This window comes from Astatotilapia calliptera, chromosome 4, assembly GCF_900246225.1.
Source record: "Astatotilapia calliptera chromosome 4, fAstCal1.2, whole genome shotgun sequence".
NCBI lineage: Eukaryota > Metazoa > Chordata > Actinopteri > Cichliformes > Cichlidae > Astatotilapia > Astatotilapia calliptera.
In genome coordinates, this window is record NC_039305.1 from 32,957,386 (window position 1) to 32,979,924 (window position 22,539).

At 44.8% G+C, this 22,539-nt stretch overlaps 1 protein-coding gene across 3 annotated transcripts in view; it reads left to right on the forward strand.

Annotated features, from left to right (window-relative positions):
* Positions 1–22,013, forward strand: part of ap2a1 (adaptor related protein complex 2 subunit alpha 1) — a 37,163-nt gene extending 15,150 nt beyond the window's left edge. Inside the window, exons 6-22 of one of the 3 annotated variants that reach the window (XM_026166221.1) lie at positions 604–863; positions 6,214–6,382; positions 6,501–6,638; positions 6,787–6,969; positions 7,434–7,531; positions 7,611–7,842; positions 7,931–8,119; positions 8,205–8,359; positions 10,575–10,637; positions 12,774–12,836; positions 15,392–15,474; positions 19,281–19,370; positions 19,726–19,849; positions 20,510–20,626; positions 21,141–21,210; positions 21,412–21,546; positions 21,654–22,013. In XM_026166221.1, coding sequence (XP_026022006.1) covers positions 604–863; positions 6,214–6,382; positions 6,501–6,638; positions 6,787–6,969; positions 7,434–7,531; positions 7,611–7,842; positions 7,931–8,119; positions 8,205–8,359; positions 10,575–10,637; positions 12,774–12,836; positions 15,392–15,474; positions 19,281–19,370; positions 19,726–19,849; positions 20,510–20,626; positions 21,141–21,210; positions 21,412–21,546; positions 21,654–21,731 — 2,247 coding nt within the window. In that variant the 3' untranslated portion in view covers positions 21,732–22,013. The remainder of the gene's footprint in view (positions 1–603; positions 864–6,213; positions 6,383–6,500; positions 6,639–6,786; positions 6,970–7,433; positions 7,532–7,610; positions 7,843–7,930; positions 8,120–8,204; positions 8,360–10,574; positions 10,638–12,773; positions 12,837–15,391; positions 15,475–19,280; positions 19,371–19,725; positions 19,850–20,509; positions 20,627–21,140; positions 21,211–21,411; positions 21,547–21,653) is intronic. The other 2 variants (XM_026166222.1, XM_026166223.1) reach the window with 2 other exon arrangements.
* The last annotated feature ends 526 nt before the right edge of the window (positions 22,014–22,539 follow it).

Sequence of the window (22,539 nt, forward strand, 5' to 3'; positions counted from 1 at the left end):
ATTCTGCAATTCATCTCATGTAAACAATAACGTGGCCACAGCGTGACGTGAAAAAGGCACATAGCTTTGACGTTGCGTGACGAACTCTGTATTCCTCGTTCACACGTAAACGCAAAAAAAGGAGTTTTAAAAAATCTCAGTTTTTGGTGATTCGAAACGCCGTTTACGTGGACGAAACAGCTGCGTGTTCAAAAACACCCGTGTAGGTGCGGACGTAGCGTAAAAGAGTTAGTAGTTTATTTTATTACTACCTGTAATTTATTGCAGTTTACTTGTATTTGCTTATGTGTTTACTAAATGTTTGAGGTGTGAAATAAACCGCAACGGGGCAAAATATGGGCGTGTGTGGTTGGAGGATGTGTTTGTGTGGGGGGGGGTTCTTGTAAAACAAAGGGGGCCTAGGAAAAAAAGTTTGGGAACCACTGACGGTGTTTGGACTGTGGGGGGAGCCACACTCCACACAGAAAGGCCAGCCAGTGGGTTCGACCGGGAAGGTTCTGCTGTTACAGGGCCCAAGGTTTTACTGCACGGTTGAGAGCAGGCTTCCACACAGATGCTCTGCAGACGGTTTCATCTCAATGATAAATACTGTTTGTTCTCCAGATCGTTTCGTCAGCCTCCACCGATCTGCAGGATTACACCTACTATTTTGTGCCGGCACCCTGGCTTTCCTGCAAGCTGTTGCGCTTGCTGCAGTGTTACCCTCCACCAGAAGATGGTGCTGTCAAGGGCCGTCTGGTAGAGTGTCTGGAGACCATTCTTAATAAGGCCCAGGAGCCACCAAAGTCAAAGAAGGTGCAGCACTCAAATGCTAAAAATGCCATCCTGTTTGAGGCTATTTCACTTATCATCCACTATGACAGGTGAGTACTGTCTGTAGCATCCTCACTGACTTATTATTGAAATGAACTGTTATCACTCGAGTTTAAAGAATGCACGCTAACTCGCGCCACACATTTAATCTAAGTGCAGTCGGCTGCCAGCCTGTGCTGCTCATGCTGTAATGACACTGTAAATAAGTGTGTAATTACTAGAGATGGACCGATCCGATATTACGTATCGGTATCGGTCCGATACTGACCTAAATTACTGGATCGGATATCGGAGAAAAATAAAAAATGTAATCCGATCCATTAAATATCACGAAAGCACCTCACAAAACTTGCAACAAGCCGTAACTCGCCTCAGAACGTCGGAGCAGTATGCATCACGTGATAGAGCGGCTGTGGCATGCAGGACCTGTCGGTGGTCTGGATAGCATTTGGAGCTTCGCTAGCAACCTGCCATTTCATCTCCGACAAAGTTATCCCCGAGAGAAGTAAAGCAAGTGTGTAAGTCCATCTCTGAATGTTTGTAAAGCATTCCCACGTTAAGCTTAACGAGCGACTGCCTCTCGCTCTCCGGCTGCTACTTCAATCGTGAAACTGCTTAAATGATCAGCTGATCGGCTTTTCTGTCGTGAGTCTCTCTTGTTTGTTTTTGGTCCACTTTGCACCAGAAAGAGGAAACCAGCGGCTGAACAACAGCAGCACGTTTAAGCTTGATAAGCTGTTGTTACAATTTATTTAATATTACTTTCTACACCAGGATCTTTTTCTACGTAGCTGACGGCTGGTAACTGTGCAGGGGCGGATCTAGCAAAGTTTAGCCAGGGGGGCCGATAGGGCATTAACTGGGAAAAGGGGGCACAAAGACATACTTTTCTTTCTTATTCTCATTTAAAATGTCTAGCTTTTAATAAATAATTATCTGACACCCAAAGTTTTAATTTGATGTAAAATGAATAGAAGTCAATTACTGTATATAGTGACTATTAAGTCTAATATATATACCCTAGTAAGCTATAGTACATTTTCCTTTGGGAAGGTACCATCTGTGCAGTCTGCAATTTTGTTGAAGAAAGATGTTGAATCTATTTAATATTTCTTGAAAAATAATTGATTTCTGTGCATTTTTTTTCACACTGCATCAAATTAAGGTTGATTACGTCGATTAAGCATCATGAGGTGGAGTGTGAGGGGTGGTTCCCTATTTTTTATTTATTTCTTTTTGTTATTGCTGGGAGTTGGAACCCTATTAGTTAGGTTGCTTAATATTTACGCTAAGTACTCTTTAAAATACCAGAATAGGGAGGATGGTGTAGGTCTAAGTTTATTAGATTGATCAGTATTGCTGAACTATGAAATATTTTTTTTGTATACAGGTATAACAGAATAGCTTTAGTGTAGTTGTTGTTTTAAACTTGAGTATGAACTTGCAGACTTGCAAAATGCAGCAAGATATTTTAAAAAACAGTTTTGTTGATTAAAAAACACTATATCGGATTCATATCGGTATCGGCAGATATCCAAATTTATGATATCGGTATCGGTATCGGACATAAAAAAGTGGTATCGTGCCATCTCTAGTAATTACTGATGTGTGTGCATGCAGTCTACCTGTGTATGTTTGTAACACATTCTGGTGTAAGTGACTCCAGTTCTGACAGGTGAGCCAGCAAAGCTCGTCATCGATAACAGTTTCCTGTGGCACCATCAGTGTTGCTTGTTAAACACCCAGCAGAGAAGATGAGCTGTAACACTAATGTGACACTAATGTGACTTTAATGTAGCACTAATGTGACACTAATGTGACACTAATGTGACACTATTTTAACTCTAATGTAACTCTAATGTAACTCTAATGTAACTCTAATGTAACTCTAATGTAGCACTAATGTAGCACTAATGTGACATTAATGTGACACTATTTTAACTCTAATGTAGCACTAATGTGACACTATTTTAACTCTAATGTAGCACTAATGTGACACTAATGTGACACTAATGTGACACTATTTTAACTCTAATGTAGCACTAATGTAACTCTAATGTAGCACTAATGTAACTCTAATGTAGCACTAATGTAACTCTAATGTAGCACTAATGTAACTCTAATGTGACACTAATGTGACACTAATGTGACACTATTTTAACTCTAATGTAGCACTAATGTAACTCTAATGTAGCACTATTTTAACTCTAATGTAGCACTAATGTAACTCTAATGTGACACTAATGTGACACTAATGTGACACTATTTTAACTCTAATGTAGCACTAATGTAGCACTAATGTAGCACTAATTTAACTCTAATGTAACTCTAATGTGACACTAATGTGACACTAATGTGACACTATTTTAACTCTAATGTAGCACTAATGTAACTCTAATGTAGCACTATTTTAACTCTAATGTAGCACTAATGTAACTCTAATGTGACACTAATGTGACACTAATGTGACACTATTTTAACTCTAATGTAGCACTAATGTAACTCTAATGTAGCACTAATGTAACACTAATGTAGCACTATTTTAACTCTAATGTAGCACTAATGTGACACTAATGTGACACTAATGTGACACTATTTTAACTCTAATGTAACTCTAATGTAGCACTAATGTAACACTAATGTAGCACTATTTTAACTCTAATGTAGCACTAATGTGACACTAATGTGACACTAATGTAGCACTAATGTAACTCTAATGTAGCACTAATGTAACACTAATGTAGCACTATTTTAACTCTAATGTAGCACTAATGTAGCACTAATGTGACACTAATGTGACACTATTTTAACTCTAATGTAGCCACTAATGGTAACTCCCTAATTGTAGCAACTAATGTACACATAATGGTAGCAACTATTTTAACCTCTAATGTCAAGCCACTAATGTGACACTAATGTGACACTAAATGTGACACTAATTTTAACTCTAATGTAGCACTAATGTAACTCTAATGTAGCCACTAATGTGACACTAATGTGACACTATTTTACTTCTAATGTATGCCTAAAGTACTCTAAGTAGCCTCCATGTAGCCTCTTAATGTACTTCTAATGTAGCTCTAATGTAACTCTAATGTAGCACTAATGTAACTCTAATGTGACACTAATGTAACTCTAATGTGACACTAATGTAACTCTAATGTAGCACTAATGTGACTCTAATGTAACTCTAATGTGACACTAATGTGACACTATTTTAACTCTAATGTAGCACTAATGTGACTCTAATGTGACTCTAATGTGACACTAATGTGACACTATTTTAACTCTAATGTAGCACTAATGTTACACCCCGGCCTAGGCAACCGGCGTGCAACTCAGGAAAAATAGAAATAAGGGAAAAAGGGCCCCCAAGCTCACTGCTCTTAAGGAGGGCGAACTCATAAAAAAAGACTAATACGGGCTTCCACAAAAATAATCCCAAAACGAAAGTATCGACAACTATTTTCTTTAAAGCAAAATACGATATTTATTTACATCACAACACACACCTAAACGCAGATCATCTCCTCAGCACATTCACAGCCTGTAACAACTGCAAACCCTCTAAATTTGACCAGCATGGATACATCCTGAAATTGTTCTGTGCATCTCTCACTGACTCACTCTCACTCACACTTTGGGCCCTGTGAGTCTGAGGTACAGTTATTATTTATGTATTGTTCATTAAGGGGAGTACTTTTACTAATACATCTAATAGTGATATTTTTAGTAAGAATTATAGTACGACTACTTTATGAATACAAAGAGAATCCATACCACTAAAGAACATGATAAAGGTAATATATACACAACCCACAAAGCCAGTGAAGAAATGGCATACTAGTCCTTTTTCACATGTTACATGGTAATGTGTTTGGCCCTCGTGTGCTGACATGCATGCCTAACAACGATGGGGCATGCTCCTAATGAGACAACAGGTGGTGTCCGGGGGATCTCCTCCCAGGTGGGTGTGCACAGGGTCTGCTAGAACAGGGGTGTGAGATGTATGCCCGGGGGTCCGACTCAGCCCACAGACTCCAGCCCAGACTGCTGGACTGCTCTGGGCAGACATGTGAGACTTTAAAATGTGTTTTTCTTAACTTTTCCTCCTCCAGTAACCAAACGACACCAAAGTAATTCATTAATAGATAAACAATTAAATGACAGTTTCCACAGCGTACTATAGAAAAGCCCAGAATGTTTCATTTCTCATCCAAGCAGCTTCTTCACTTCAGAAAACATTGAATGGACAATGTTAATCTGATTTCTTCTCATTTAAACCCTGCTGACAGATTTCTTACATTTACTACTACTAAGGATGGCACACTGTTAGAACTGCCCTTCTTCCTCTTATCGTAAGACAGAAATATGTTGATGAACCTCTGTACAGTCATGGTCTGGTCCTCTGTATGTGTGAAGCAGGTTTAAAGCCCCACGTTCTGATTAAGTCTTTCTTTATGGTATATTCATAGAGGTTTTATATTATTCTGCGCAGTTATTTAACAACGTTACATACGTAGAAGTTAAAGATGATGCCTATGCTGAGTGAAAATCATCAGTTCTCTATAGTCTACAGCAGCGGTCTTTAATGCACCACAGACCGGCCTTTAAGGCGGATAAATACGACAAAATAAATACGACCAAGATAAAAACTGTGGTATTTTGAAAATATCATAATAAACAAATTAACTGAGTAATTGTGTAACTTTATTGGTAAAGGGTAAATGAACTGGTTCTTATATAGCGCTTTTCTACTCATCTGAGCGCTCAAAGCTTCACACAACCTGTGCATTCACCCATTCACACAATCGCATCTTTCTAAGTGTTTCATAGCTAACATTCACACACATTCACACTCCGATGGATGCATCGGAGAGCAATTTGTGGTTAGTATCTTGCCCAGGGATATTTGGCATGCAGACTGGGGGAAGCCAGGAATCGAACCACCAACCTTCCGATCAGTGGATGACCTGCTCTACCGCCTGAGCTAGCAGCGTGCTCCTCAAATGCTTCAACAACACTGAGAGTAACGTCCTCCTCTCTGCCCCTTAATGCTCTCTGGTCGCTATGGTAACACGTAAATACTTCTTTCAAAATAAGACGCACAACTACAACACGGGAAAGACCCAGGGGAACCGAGTTAACGATAAAAACCCTGAAAACCATGAATTTCACAGCGGAGCCTCAGCTCTCGCGGCCCGGTACCAAACGACTCACGGACCGGGCCCTGACCCGGGGGTTGGGCACCGCTGGTCTATAGTACCTTAGAAGCAGCAGCGTGGTGGTCGAGTCGTCACCTTAAAACCAAAACGGACACAAACCATGACTCTGTGCTAACTGGCTGCTCAGAACTGTACCAGGCTGTCAGTGAAGGGAGTTTTTCTGTCTCCTACTCAGCGAGCCAAACCTCCTGGTACGAGCCTGCAACCAGCTGGGTCAGTTCTTGCAGCACAGAGAGACGAACCTGCGCTACCTGGCTTTGGAGAGCATGTGTACGCTGGCCAGCTCTGAGTTTTCCCACGAAGCGGTCAAGACACACATCGAGACCGTTATCAATGCCCTGAAGGTGACGCCTCACATTTAAGAATGAATGCTTACCTTCACAAAGACACACACCATCACTGGTGTAGCGGACTGTTGGCGCTCAGTGTTCCTCTTCTTATTGTTTGTCCGTGCTTCTGCAGACTGAGAGGGACGTGAGTGTGCGACAGCGAGCGGCCGATCTGTTGTATGCCATGTGTGATCGCAGCAACGCCAAACAGATCGTAGCGGAGATGCTCAGCTACTTGGAAACGGCAGATTACTCCATCAGAGAGGAAATGGTAGGTGTGAGTCACTGTGCAAGCAAATGCTGTTTATGCCAGGCCTGGGGTAACACTTAGCACCATTACAGAAAACACGTGAGTGGTGAGTCCTGATCCACTCTGTCAGCTTTGAACAGATGAACCAGTTTTGACTTTGCTGTTTCAGGTGCTGAAAGTGGCCATACTGGCAGAGAAATATGCCGTGGACTACTCCTGGTATGTAGACACTATCCTCAACCTCATTCGCATTGCTGGGGACTACGTCAGCGAGGAGGTGTGGTACCGCGTCATTCAGATTGTCATCAACCGAGACGATGTGCAAGGCTACGCTGCCAAAACGGTCTTTGAGGTACTGCTTCATGAACCCTCGAAATGTTGTGGAGGTGAATAGAGAGAGCTTGTAGTTGGAAGATGGTTCGGAAGTGTTTTATTGGGACGGCTCTTCTGCAGCCCGATGTTTCACTAAGAAGAGTTTTTCCTTCTTTACATTCAAACTTTGTTTTTGGACATTAGTCTCACACTCTGGTTTGGCTCTTCAGACTTTCATATATGAATAATATAGCTGCTCAGGAGCACACACACCACGGTTTGAGTGTGTTTACCTTTGGTTAATTGATTCATATATGTGATAGCAGTGTTTTTATCTTGTCTGCAACAGCAGTGGTTGTCCTCAAGCGTCTGAATGTCAACAGTAAGAACTGAAGGAGATGTGAGCAAAAGCAAACGTGGCCTAAAGTCGAAAAATACTTTAATCCTAAAGAAGGTTGTTTCAGTGATCCGTTTCAGGAAAACCACTAAACCTTTGTGTTCCAGGCTTTGCAAGCCCCTGCCTGTCATGAGAACATGGTGAAAGTAGGAGGCTACATTCTTGGAGAGTTTGGGAACCTGATTGCTGGTGACCCACGCTCCAGGTAAGGTGGTTTTAATCTGATAAGGTAACAAGTCGACAGTCGAAATGCTGGGTAATAAGCCCGTCTCCCTGTCATCTAGCCCCCTGGTCCAGTTCAACCTTCTTCATTCCAAGTTCCACCTGTGCTCGGTGCCCACTCGTGCACTGCTGCTGTCGGCCTACATCAAGTTTATCAACCTGTTCCCAGAGACCAAGGCCACCATCCAAGAGGTGCTGCGCTGTGACAGCCAGATCCGCAACTCTGATGTGGAACTGCAACAGCGTGCTGTCGAGTATCTCAAGCTTTCTTCGATTGCGAGCACCGATGTCTTGGTTAGTTCTCACCAATGATAAAACGACATTATGTTAATGGTCAGGGCTGCTTGGCTAAGGTAACCCACAACATGCGTTTCCCCTTCAGGCCACCGTCTTAGAGGAGATGCCTCCCTTTCCAGAGAGGGAGTCTTCCATTCTGGCCAAGCTGAAGAAGAAGAAGGGCCCAGGAGCCGTCTCTGTGACAGAGCTGGATGATAGCAAACGAGAGGCTGGGGAGTTGAATGGAGGGGCCGACCGGGGCCCAGACACAGCAGCCATGGCTGCATCTAATGCTGTAAGCACGCTTTCTCTAGTCTTTGTTTGCAAAACTCTCAGCTTTTCTTATGTTTTCCATTTAATACAACTTTCCTGGTTTCCAGTCCACCCCGTCACCATCAGCAGACCTGCTGGGAATTCGCTCTGCTGCTCCCGTCGGTGCTGCTCAGACCAATGCTGGCAGCCTACTCGTGGACGTGTTCTCTGATTCAGGGCCTGCTGCACCTTCTGCTGCTGTGAATGACGACGGCTTCCTGAGGTGAAAGTTCATGTCTTGATGAACTCTTGAACTAAGCTTTTAGTCAAGTCCAGTATGGGTGGCTGTACAGAAGCTGTGAGCCTGCAGAGCTGTGTGAAAAGGAAATGAAACTAAAACCAGCTGCTCAAAGTCAGCACCCTGTGAACTAAGAATAATCATCAGCTTTGGTCGTTAGGACTAACATTACAAACACTCGTGTGTGGTGATTGTGGGACATCACAGTAACAGCTCAAAGTAACATCTTTTTTCATACAATTTCATTTGTGTGCAGTGGTGAACCAGCCATAAGATAGAAACAGCTTAGACTGCACCGATCAGACAAAGGTGCACGTTTGCATCGTAGTGCAGGGCCCAGCGTGGAACGAAGTTAGCTTCAGCTAGAAAGCAGGTTTGTTCTGTGCACGAATGTACCTGGAGGTTAAAAATGACTGAAGTGCAGCAGAGCTAAAAGGAACAACACTGTAAGACTGACTCATACTGGACTGTCTCAAACATCACTGGCAAACTTTGCTGTTTCTTTACTGTGTGGTGAATGTAAGATGGTTGTGGAGCTGTGTTTGTGCTTTTCAACTACGATGCAGGTAGTTACAGTCTGTTCATGTTGTCACCGGTCACTCTGTCTTACTTTGCTCTCTTTGTCTTATATGGACCTGCCAACCTGAAGACATTTGTAGTTGGATGTTGTATCTGATGCTGCGGTCCAACGTCTCTTTGTTGATGACTGGTTTTTCTTTGAGAGCCGCTGTTGATGTTAATGATTGGTATAGCATGAGATAAAAGCACAGGCGTTTCCTCAAAGAGTAAATATGTACTGCTTCAGGTTTGGCTCTCAAAGAAAAGTTCGTTCTTTGACTGCTCAGGCCATAACATGTATTGTGCTGTGAAATACTATGATTACTTGTTGTGTTCCTAACTGTTAAAAGCACCGCACTGTCAGCAGGTATATTGGTATCATAAGGCTGAACTGTAGCGTGTGACGTAGGCAGTGGGTTTTTATTTTGAATGTATAGCAAGAAAACTGTAGGAGATAAAAGAAAGTCAAACCCTTAACAAATGCAAAGCCCTGAAAGATGCATCTGGACCTTTAGCTGGTCCACGTTGGCGAAGTCTTGTCAGAAACTGTTTCAGTGAAAGGGTGGCTGGACCTTTAGGGTTCACAAAGAAGTCGTCCCACTCAATTATTAGCAGTGTATACTCAGCCACCTACAACGCTTCCAAGCACCTCACCACCATCCCAGCTCCCATGGTGAGGAACACGCCCCACTACATCAAAAACTCTGACTTCACCAATAAGGTCCACAAACTGGGGCTCCATCAAATCAAAGAAGACGGACAAGAAACGAGGTCGGACATTAACGAGGGAGAAACGGAAGGACAACGGAAGGACATTGTCATGTAGGTTTAGCAGAGAAAGTCAGGAGGCATCCTGGTGCACTTCAAACTCAGCCACACCCTCAGACAACAAACACACCTCCCAAACACTAGCTACGCAACATGGGGTACGCAGTGCAGCACACGAGGAGTGCCACAAACACATGGCACAACATAGAAGAGCCACCTGGATAGCACAAGGCTCGACTACATCGGCATCTTAAGGTCAAAGGTCACTCTTCCAAGGGTGCCAGGGTTCACATTCTGAGAAGGCAGATGGTTTGAAAGAGGCCATGCATGTCCACTGTGAACAACCATCTTTGAACAGAGGGCGGGGCTTACGACACCAGCCGTCTGCTGTCTATAATCCAGTTCTGAGATCCCTTCCAACCCCCACTCACTGTTGCAGTCACGTGATCTCAACAGGGCACATGATGGTGTGAGCCAGGCTCTCATAATTGTTTCACCTGCAACCTCTGGTGATGATAAGCCACGCCTTCATGCTTTGGCTCATGTAAATGGAGCACATGATCCGTAGTGGGTCAGCCCACTATCTTTAAGAAAAAGCTTTAAGAAACGTAAGAAGTCGAGTCACAGTTGGATCGCAGCGTTTCTGATCTGTGGCAAACGGAGACGATGGACTCGGTATGAGCTTCAAGGTTGGCAGGTCTGCTTTTTTTAATCTTGCTGTGTATGTGACTGTCTTTCGTCTTTTTCTCTTTCCCTTCTCTCCATTCCCCTGTGTTTGTGTGTGTGTGTGTGTCTGTTTGTGCGGTTACACATCTGTGTGTTTTGATACGGATGCGTGTCTTCTCCTGTCCTTCACCATGATTGACACTGACAGAGATCTGGAACAGCCCACTGAGACCTCCGATTCCCTATTGGTGGAGGGTTCTGGTGACTCGGAGTAAGGGACCAGTAGTAACCTACAAAATTAGAACTGGCTAAAAAGATGCAACTCGGGCTTTTGTTTTTTTCATTGAAAATGTCTTTAACATGTATGTTACTGAGGAGGTGACTTGTTGCACGTAAGTGAAGTAGCTTAGTCAAACTTGCTGTTTTGAGTGCAAACTTTTCTGCTGTCAGCCACATGGTTTGTAGCAGCAGCAGCAGCAGGGAGCACGTTACAGGGAACGTGCTCTGTAAACCGTCTGCACTGCTTCATACAGGGCACGTACACAGTGCCAAAGGCCGCATTCAATTTGGTAGTTGCTCGTCTAAAATTGTGGGTGATCGATATAACACTGTCCACACAGGAGTAGTGAGAGCAGCAGATCCACAGCTCTGTAGTCAGTACAACACACTGCCCTCTTTTCTGGGCTTTCCTTCTGTGATAAACCACACAGCAAAAACACTCGTTCAGTCAGTCTGTCCTGATAAAGTGCTTCTTGCTGGTGTCTGGCTGCTGCCCATCCCATCAAGCTTCTGGTCTCACTCTGAGCTGTGGTCCTGAATTATTGCTCTGCTTCTCCTGTCAGGTGCATCACAGTAATATAACAATGCTACAGATTAATCTATAAAAGATGATTTTGTTATTACATTTACTATTAATATTATTTTCAACCTGTAGGTTTGTGAAGCCCTGGGTATCTCACGGCCCTTTTCCGTACTCAGCTCACCTCGACTTGGTCTTTAGGCTTTTCCATTAGGTGGTACCAGGGACTTTGTTTTAGTACCTACAGCCCTTTTTCATTACTACCTACTGGAATCGACTCGGCACGGTTTGCAGGGTTTTCCATTAGGTCACAGTACCTGGTAGCAGGTACTTTTTGGTACCTGCTTGGCGTTGCTTTCACAAAAATCAGAACGGCTACAGAAAACGACGGCGTGTTCCCCGAGTGTGACGAAAAGCTACAGACCCAGCAGCAGGTATGCATTCGCTTCGACGTCCACCTTTGTTGCATATTAATTGTGCTGTGGGACGCGCACACACGTTACTATGACGACAAGCACGCAGACAAGGTACTACTGGGTTGTAATGGAAAACCAGTCGAGTCGTGTTGATCCAACTGGCCACTAAGTGGCGTCGCACAATGAGTCATAAGAGAGAGCGACTCCTTTATGAAAAACAAAACATCCATGTTTTAACCCAACAATGACACAAAACGTGGTCCCCGAGCCACAAGGCCACACACCAACAGCAGGTACACCATCGCTTTGTGTTGTGTTTGTGTCGCACACAAACTCTGCACTTGGTACTCGATTGTAATGGAAAACGACTGCAGCCGAGTAGAGTTGCGTCGCGCCGAGCTCAGTAGGTACCAGTGGAAAAGGGCTATAAATATATTTGCCGTCAGTTTATTTGGATGGGTAAGAGCACCATCGTTCTTTCAGACACCCGTTTGTTTTTCAGTGGAGCAGAAGCTGATATCTTAGTCAAATGCATTGTGTCTCCATTGATCCACAGTGTCTCATATTTTGCTGTGGTTGATGCACCTTATTGGTAATAACCTTTAACCCCCCCAGAATGCTTGTGCACAGCAGCAGTCCTGACTGGTAGGAGAACATTAAACAGACTGTAGATGATCATTACAACTGTAAAAACATGGAAACACTGTCTAGCAACTGCGGGGCAAATATTGTGCGCACATTAAAACCATCATTAATGGCATCACATTTTATGTGCACAATATGCATGTTTAGTGCTGATGTTCACCTAGTTTTCTTTAACGTTACTTGAAGCCCTGCTTATTTCTTTAGCGGTGGGCCCGTGTGTTAAGCAGTGAGTATAGAGCTATTCGATGCGGGCCTGTGTGAGTATTGTACCACAGATGCACATTCAGAGTGCATGGTGAACTCTGCACTGTGTGTATCATTCACCTGTGAAGTGCTTGTACTAACCAGCTCTGCATTTTACTTTATCTTTATCTTGTTGCCAATTTTCATCACACCGTTCCTGTTTACTGTGTTGAATGAGTTGCTCTCATTTCCCATTTCCACTCTTACCCATTCATTCCTTATTTGTCCTGTTGCCTATCTGCTTCCATCCCTGCTTTGTTCTTGGGCTGTCCCTGCATCCTTGCCCTGTCCTGTGGCCTCCCAGCTCTGCTCCTCCCTCTGAGGATCCTGCTCCTCCTCTGTCTGAGGCAGATGAACTTCTTAACAAGTAAGCTTCTTCTGTGTCTAAACATTTTCATGCTGTAGCTCGGCATAAAATTGTTTGATTCCTTGTCAAAAAGAGTCCGCACACTTAATTAAAATATCAGCTCTACATAGTTCTGCTGCTGTTTTTAAAAAGCATGTACATTAGAGGCCCTACTAAGTCTGATTCATACCACTTTCCAGTGTGGATTCTGTATATTTGAATACAGAGTTCTGATTACATCATTCATACAGTGCCACTTGTGTACTGATCCAGTTCCAATATTTAAAATAACGGTTTAATTTGATTCCCCTTCGTTTGTCAGGGTAACCTGTAAAAGATTATTTGGTTATTTCTGTCATTTTTGAACATTTTCAGCTGTGGCAGAACAGATATCAGACAGTTTGTAACTGTTTGGTTAACACATATGTGGTTCCCGTTCAGGCGATTCACTTGGTACAGTGCATATAGTATGGGATATTCTTTAATGCCTGTAGTGACGTACGTGTGGCTCTGCCTGCACGTATATCACTTGTCGCCGGTTCTTAGGCTGTTCTCACTGAGGAGCAGAACCCCTCTGCCCAGCTGGGCTAGCTAGCTATTGTTAGTCATCTCTGCTGTCGTCTCACACACCTGGTGTGTACCAATACCAGAGATGTTCCTGGTGACTGATTTCTTAGTCGACTAAACGAGGGAAAAAAGTTCGACCGACTCGTGTAAAGCTAAGAACGCTCCAATATTGCACTGAATTTGAGAACCATTTAATGGATAATGTCAAAAACTGTCTTAACAAAGGCATTTGAAACATTAATCACATTCTTCAGTAACTGGTAACACCACTCAGCTGTGTGCAGGGGCAGCAGCTTAAGAAGGGTAGCTCAGACCTGCCTCTCTCCAGCCACGTCCTCGGGGTTAACGTGAATCGTTTTCCAGAGCAGCCCATAGATGTCATTTCTCCAGTGTGTACTGGGTCTACACTGGGACGTCCTCGCGGTAGGACATCCCCGGCCAGGAGGTGACTGTTCGCCCCTGTCCTCAGAGGTGGGGTTTCTCTTTGGATGGCATGCCCCTTCTGCCTGGTGGATGTCTATGCTAGGAGACAGTTGACTGGGCCTGAAGCCTTAATCACAAGCTCCGGCACTCGACCCTAAAAAGATGCTTGTGGACTCCTCTCCCAGTCTAAACCAAACTAAACTAAGCAGGTGATGCATTTCTTGCAGACACACTGGGTTCTGCTGGTTGCTCACCTGCTTCAGCTTGAGCCTCCTCTCCGTGGTTGCTGCGAACTGTTGCTACAGGTTACCGATTGCAGTTCTCGGCCAGCGTCAAACGTCTGAGCATGGAGTGCTGCATTTCATCGCCACCGCTCTCAGTTAAGCTGGGGTGCTGTCTGCATTTGTAAACGATGTTCTGATTGTTGGGCACGATGGCCTATGTGATCACTGTCGGGCCACGTTCACTGTTAAAGGTGAGCGTTTGAGGGCCCAGCATGTCGTAGGATGGGAGATTCAACAGTGGTCTCTTAGAGGCAGGGTGGGACATGTTCTTCTCCTGTGTTAAAGGGGTCTCACTCTGCTGCTGTAGTGCAGTGTTCATCTTTCTCCGACAGCCAGCCATGCTTCCTGGTGAGGGAATGGAGGGCACACCCTGTGGTAGCAGCCCAGATGTGGGATCTGCTTTCCCTCAGGGGAACATTCACTGTCTGATGTTGCTTGTGACTCCCGTTTGAAATCACTGGATCTATAAAGTTTCTTGGAGGAGTAGAGGTCTCATCAGCCGTAACACACCGGGCCATGATATCCCAACGTATATGTGCTGTACGTGTGTTCACTGAAGGAACCAAGTTAGATCTGATCCCATCTTATTCTATCTATGTGACTTGATGAATGTTGACATTAAAGCAGTGGCTAACAGATCACTGCACCCACAGAGGTGAGTCAATTACTTGCTAAATATCAAAATTAGGATGCAGTACTGTGCAAAAGCCTTGAACCAACCCCAGCTCTTTATAGTGTTTGTTTGTTTTGGGTTTTTCCACTTGGTGTCTCTAAAGACCTGTGGAAGTTTGTCTGTGGACATTAGCAGCATTCCTTTCCACTCCTTGCATCTAACATTTTCACAGGAACATTTTGATTTTGCTTCTTTAACATTAACCTATGATTGATGTTGTGTACACATGACTTAGGTTTTATCTTGTTGCAGTATGTTGCCTATGAAAAATGCCAAAGACAGCAGTTTGACAGGCATAAAATAGGATTTCTACACCAACGAGTTACCAGTACTGGACTGAATATCAGTAGCAGCAGGAAGTTTGTGGTTCAAATCATCCTCAGTGTATACGGGGTTCTCAGGAGAGAGGTAGAAAAGAGAGCGTCTTCTTTAAACTAGTGGAGGCTCTAATGGTTTGGGGCTGCGTGTTGTTGCTGAGAAGTACCATCAGTAGATCTCTTTCCAATTTTAAATAAGAAAGAGGCTTTTGCACAATACTGTATAGCTGATTATCTAAGTAGGACCAGTTTTGTCAAATAGCTGCAGGGATGTTGTTCTTGTCATTTCACTGTTCGTCTTCTCCCTCCCAGGTTTGTGTGCAAAAACAACGGAGTTTTGTTTGAGAATCAGCTGCTGCAGATCGGCATCAAGTCAGAGTATCGTCAAAATCTGGGTGAGTATTACATTGGGGGTTTTCTGCTTACTTCTTATACCTTTTCCTACCAATACATGTCTGATTTAGCAAGTAATTCATTATGTTTGAATGGCTATATTGTGGTGTAGCTCTTACCCCTCAGCTGTAAAAAGCTGTGAGGTGTCATCACCCTGCTGGGGAGGCAGTGAGTGAGTGTGAGTCTCACTAATCTCAACCTCAAATTCAAAGGCAGAGATTTTCAAATGTATACCACAGGTGCCTCTGCTGCAGGAGGCTGCCAGTATTTTACAGTTTGAGATTATGAACTGCACAGACAAAGTACTGAGCCACACCTCTTCATTCATGAAGGGTTTTCAGTCTCAGTGCCACACTCACACAGACAACATGAGATCAATTCAGTCTGCCTTTACCAACATCTATGAAAGAATCCGCACTGAACTTGAATTACTGCTGCAGCGAGCTAGATTGTGAGTAGGAGTTTTCCCCTCCTAGATCTTGCACGATCAGGAGCCCCAGGATCTCATCCACAAAGTGGAAGACCAGGGTCACAGGGTGCAGAGCTGTATGGTAGGGGTGGGCGATATAAACAATATACGATAGAAACCATATAAATTTGGCCAACGATAGAGATTTTGACTATACCGCTCTACCGCGATAGCGCATGTTGATGATGTCATGAAGCTGCGCCTGTTTTGGTCGAAAGCATCGCAGCGGCTATTGTCACTACCCGATCTGTACCGGAAACCCGATCGGTACCCCGCATGCGTGAAAGGTTTCTACTTCCGGTCGTAGCGTTTTACGATAGTTATGGGTCAGAGTATCTGTTAAGATGTTAAGAATAACAAGTATATCTTAAAATGTTTGCAATAATGAAGCATTTCAGTACAATGTAGACAAAAACGAAAAATAAAAAGAACGTTACGGATCAGGACTCTCCGATCCTTACTGCGCATGTGTAAAGTCTGACCGTACAAATCGGGTCTACCCGATCCGTACCGCGCATGTGCAGATGTTTTCTTCTTCTTCTGTTCGTCTAATGGCAGTTTACTCCCCAGTGTACGAGGATACCGCCACCTGCTGACCGAGCGAATAAACCCTATTATAAACTGAATTATCGTCATTACAAACGTGTGTTAAATCTGATTTAGCGATAGTCGAGTGTGTTTATGCTTGTCTGTGAGGAGAGGATTGTTGGAATAGTGATGATGATGTGCGCTATCACTGTCAATTAAGAAACTGTAAAAAAAAAAACTGTAAACAAACTGTAAACACTTAATCTGGCTGATGAATCTACACGTGAGATATTACAAAGTCTCCATTATTAACTCTGTAATTAGGCGCCATTCTTCTTATTTTACGGCGCTGTTGCTCAATCGGGGGACGCTCTCTGTTGAGGAGAAAAGCATGAATTTCTTTGTATACGGATTATCCATTGTTTAAATGTCCCGGGCAGTCGAAAAGGAGGCAGAGCTGTTGAGAAATGCTAGGAGCTAACTGGGCGCTAACCGTATCAGTCAAATATATTGAATGTCGCAATGTTGGCAAAGAGAGGAAGTGACGTAACATTTGCGCATGCGGGGTACTGATCGGGTTTCCGGTACGGATCGGGTAGTGACAGGCTACAACCATTATCATCTGCAAATGATGGCGGGCGACAGTCACAGCAAAGAGAGTAAGCACTTCTGAAATATGGGGAAAGCCAAAAACTGCGTTTCCTTCACTTCTGTAACATTGATTCATTAATGTTGAATTCTCTGGCAGCTGCTCTATTCCCATGTTGTTGCAGTATATTAATGACTAACCTCGTATTGTGGATGAATAATCTCAGTTGTTCTCCTGACTGGAGTTTGGCCCGTGTACAGCATCCTGCTATGCGATTGCATTTGTCCCTGACCACCAGAATCCCTCACGTTAACTTTTATCGAGTGGGAAAAAAAGTTGGCTTCATCCTCCAGCTTCACTGTGCTAATGTTATGCTAACATAGCTGTGTCGCTAGCAATCACGTAGCACAACATTATATACCAGCTAGCCCAACGTCAGTAACCCTACAAACGTCACTGCTGTTTAGTTTTCTGTCTTCATTTATGTTGGAAGTGACAGCAGAGCTGTATGTTTGAATTAGTTTCAGAAATCTCAGTCAGAACATGATATGAAATGTTTAGGTGGAAACTAGCGAGCTAACTTCCGCTAAGTTCTAACTCCGTTAAATGTAGTAAATTCTGTTTTCATGGATGTAAAACTTAATTGTTACACCTGGTAAAGCAGCAACGCTGATGATTTTATTAAAGATGAAAGAATTCAGACAGTTTTTAGCTCTCAGTGTTCGTTTGACTTTGGGACCTGAAGATGACGGAGTTTAGGACCCAGATTACTCCGTGAAGCTCCTCCCTACGGCAGCCGTAATGCTCTGACCATCCATCAAGCAGCGCGGCTTATCAAAGCTGTACTAAAACATTTTTTAACAGATTTCTGCCCAAATTGGTTCGAGGTCAGTAAGCACAACCAGAAGTCATACATAAGGCACACTCTCGATTTAAGTGTGGAAAATACGTTATACAGAAGAAAAGAATATATCGTTACCGCACGTGCTTCAAACTATAACGTGATATGAATTTTAGGCCATATCGCCCAGCCCTAGTGTATGGTGCACAAAAGCTGCCAACCTGCTGCAGAAATCCAAACCTCTGGCATTAAGAAAGCACAAACATGGCATTGTTTGCTGAATGTCGCCAGAGAAGAAGGTGTTTGAGAGTCTGGAGGTGTGGGGTCTAAATGACCAGGGGCACCGTCATGAAGGCAGCAGTCAAACAGGTGGTGGTGGGATGTAAGGGGTCTCCTGTGATGACGCTGGGTTTCCTGAGACAGGAGGAGCTAGCAATGGCCTCCAGGGGTGGCAGATGGAGGCCAGTGATTTCTTTGGACAGTGTTACTTACCTTCCACGTGGCCTCAGTAGGGCCCTGCATACCAAACACCCAGGCAGTAGGACAGCATGTTCTCTACTGAGGACTGGTAGAAGGCCAGCAGCAGCTTCTGCTCCAGGTTGTTCTTCCTTAGGACAGGGAGGACATGCAGCCACTGCTGGGCTCTGGCACCAACACCCTAGTTGGTGTTGTGGGTCCAGCTGTGAGTTTAGCAGAAACCTGAAGGTGGAGACTGCAGCAGACTCGTTTATCACGAGTGGGGAGAAAGCTGTCTGAAGTCCACCATAAGATCTTTTGTTTTTAGTTCAGTTTCAGGTGACTTGCTGAGCACCAGCGGGACAGATTGTCTCCCTCCTTCCTGTACGCTGTCTTATCTCCATCACAAATGAGCCTGAGCACAGTGGTGTCCTCTGGGCTCAAGCCTCTTTATTTGCTGTTTGTGCATTAGACCAGCAGCCACATTGGAAGTGCAGAGCTCTCTGTCATAGGAAGCATCTCAGCATGCTTGACAATGATGGTTGGTGTCCAGCAGGGGGCTGAGGACGCGACCCTGTAGGGATTGAGTGGTGAGGACCTCTGGGGTTATGGTGTTCAGTGCTGGCTCAGCGCTCTCTGAAAGGCTGATGCTAATGGGAATTCCACACCAGTAGATGTTACGATGAAGATGCATGTACTGATTTATATACTGCATGTGAGGTTAGACATCCCATCTTATCAAGTTTCCCACCGTGGCTGCTCCATGAAAACCAGTTTCCCACCTTGTTGAGGCCAGTGAGAGTTTCAGTCATTGCCCATCGAGTGCGGCCTGGCCTGCTGTACTGATACTGTATTTATTTTGCGTAAGCCACAATCCACGTCGATCATTGAAAGCTCCTTAAAACATTGTGTGTGTCTTTCTCAGGGAGAATGTACCTCTTCTATGGTAACAAGACCTCAGTGCAGTTTGCCAGCTTCAGCACCACAGTCAGCTGTCCCGGGGAACTGCAGGCTCATATCCTTTCAACAGTTACTCAGGCGTAGTTGTAGAAACATCCAAAGCTCCCAGGATGTTGATGAACTGTGTCAGTGCAAAACCATCATCTCTGTGTCACCGTGATGAAGGAAAGTGCAACTCTACACGTGGAATCAAGCAGGGACAAGTATGTCAAATATTTCAGTCTCTTTGTAGAGCGTCTGTGAATACTCATGTTAGCGCTTACATGCTGTTTGCAGTAGTAGTGTCGCCTCGGGATGAAAATGGATCCCTCGTGTTATGTTATAACACGAGGCTACAGCGACTCTGTAAACCAGTGTGTGCGCTGCACAGAGTTGCAGGTCTGTTTGTTTGGTTCTTGACAACTAAACACAGCTGAATGTTCAGAGCAAACCAGTGGAACCACTGGTAGAGGGAGGAGCCCAGATCCAACAAGTCCTCAACATCGAGTGTATAACTGACTTCTGTGACGCCCCGCTGCTCAACATCAAGTTCAGGTAGGTTTGTGTATCAGTCCCAAACAGTGGCGAGCTGGATCACGTCCCTGCGTTGATGTTTCGAGGAGCCCGTCAGAGTCAGTCAGTGTGTTTGCACCCACTTTGTTAAACCAACACTTTCATGGATAAGACTGAAACCGCTGTGAGTATCTAGTCATCCAAAAATCTCCAGAAATAAATCGTACTCACTGAAGTGTGTGTCTGTCTGTCTGTCTGTGTGTGTGTGTGTGTGTGTGTGTGTGCGTCTGTCTGTCTGTGTGTGTGTGTGTGTGCGCGCGTGTGTGTCTGTCTGTGTGTCTGTCTGTGTCTGTCTGTGTCTGTCTGTGTGTGTGTGTGTGTCTGTCTGTGTGTCTGTCTGTGTGTGTCTGTGTCTGTCTGTGTGTGTGTGTGTGTGTGTGTGTGTGTGTCTGTCTGTGTGTGTGTGTGTGTGTGTGCGCGCGTGTGTGTCTGTCTGTGTGTGTCTGTGTCTGTCTGTGTGTGTGTGTGTGTGTGTGTGTGTGTGTCTGTCTGTGTGTGTGTGTGTGTGTGTGTGTGCGCGCGTGTGTGTGTGTCTGTGTGTGTCTGTCTGTCTGTCTGTCTGTCTGTCTGTGTGTCTGTGTGTGTGTGTCTGTGTGTCTGTCTGTCTGTGTGTGTGTCTGTGTGCGTGCGTGTTGTGAGCAGGTATGGAGGAGCTCTGCAGAACCTGACTCTCAAGCTTCCTGTCACCATCAACAAGTTCTTCCAGCCAACTGAAATGTCCTCCAGTGACTTCTTCCAGCGCTGGAAGCAGCTGAGCCAGTAAGTGTTGGAGCAGAGCTGAGCAGCACGTGACGTTCGCACACTTGTGTGTACACGTTCTGCTTGCTTTTACATTTGACTGTGTGGCTCCAGTTTCTTCCATCAGCCTTATTGTGCCTGTGACTGGTGGTACTACACCCCGAGTCTCTGGTCCTGCTTCACCTTTCCACTGGTGATGCTTTTGTAATGCAGCAACAGGAAATACAGTTTGTCAGTCACTTGCTGGTGCTGTTAATCAGTTGGCACAGCTGGAGTCACGTGACTGTAGACATTATATGTGAACCAGCTTTAAGCCCGTGTGTCATTGGGGACTTTTCCCCCTGAAAGTTCACAGTTCATTTGTAAGGAAGACCTTTGCTGATGGCTGATGTAGCAGATGTGATATGTTACTGTGAATTTTGCATTTCATGAGAAGCTAAACACTCGAGTGTTTGGTGGTCCAGGCTTTAAAGGCTTGAACTCGCCTGGGCTGCACCTCTCCCATCACGTGTAACTGTAGAGCGTCTCTCCTTAGGCCTCAGCAAGAAGCACAAAAGATTTTCAAGGCAAACCACAGCATGGACACTGAAGTACTGAAGGCCAAGGTAGGACCATGTTTGATGCGTTTGTCAAGGCAAACACTAAAGCTGCTGTCTCGTGGTTGCACATGGCTATTCTTACTGTTCAGGTGTGAAGCAGGCGTTTATGATGGTCTCTGTTGATGTCCGAGGCTTCATAGACCTTTGCTAGTCCCAGATTGTCTTGTTCCTGTTTGTGATTCTTTGTGTTTGCTGATGTTTGTGTAGCTTCTGGGACTGGGAACGGCCCTGCTGGACAACGTTGATCCCAACCCAGAGAATTATGTGTGCGCTGGAGTGATCCAGACCAAGGGCCAGCAAATTGGCTGCCTGCTGAGACTGGAACCGAACGCACAGGCACAGGTACAGAGGGTCCCGAGTCTCGTCTAAGTGAGAAGCACTGCTGGCTGCGACGCTTGGGTCCGTGCTTCCCTGTTGTTTGCTCACTCTGTGTCTCTTCCTGTGTGCAGATGTACCGTCTGACTCTGCGCTGCAGCAAAGACACTGTGTCAAAGCGTCTCTGTGAGCTGCTGGCCCAACAGTTCTAGAGTCCACGCCTCCATGTGACCAGTACTCCTACCATCCCCACCAGCGACCTCTCCCTCAGACCCACCGCACCTGCCCTCCTTCCTCCAACAGAGAATCAGAGTAAAAAACCAAGAGTGTAACCTACATAAGGGAAAAGCAGCCGCTGCCAGCAGCAGCAATATTAATGTCATTCTTCCTGTTCCACATTCTGATTCTAGTTCATCCTCTACTTGTTTATTAACATAATGCTACATTATTGTTTTTGTTGGTTTACCTGTGTGTGTGTGTGTGTGTGTGTGTGTGTGTGTGTGTGTGTGTGTGTGTGTGTGTGTGTGTGTGTGTGTGTGTCCCACGGTTGTGGCTGGGGTCTCATTCTGCTCCATACAGACTGTGTGACGTAGTAATGCTGTGTGTGAGACATCGATTCGTTTATAGGACATTCCTTGAAGACCCTGCTAATGGCTCACCTGCCAACCTCTGCTTGAGCCTGTGGGACCTGGCAGTGAGCTGGTCTTGCATTCCCCCTGAAGAAGCACTTGAAGTGTTGGGGATGGCCTTTGAGGCACAGGCTCCTCCCCTCCGATTCCTCCCCCGTTCGTTTCCCACACACAATGTTCTCATTGAACTTATGTGTCGGTAAATGAATTGAATGCTTCCCAGACATTCCCATCAGCTCGTTTAGATGCTGATCATTTCATCCATCGTGAACAAAGTGAAGACTGCAGATAATCGGTGACCAGACCAGCAGCGACCCATCCATCGCCTTGAACGTGGTTCAGGTTTTGATTGAAAGCTTGGGGAGGCCAGCAGCCTGCCAGGTGTGCACAG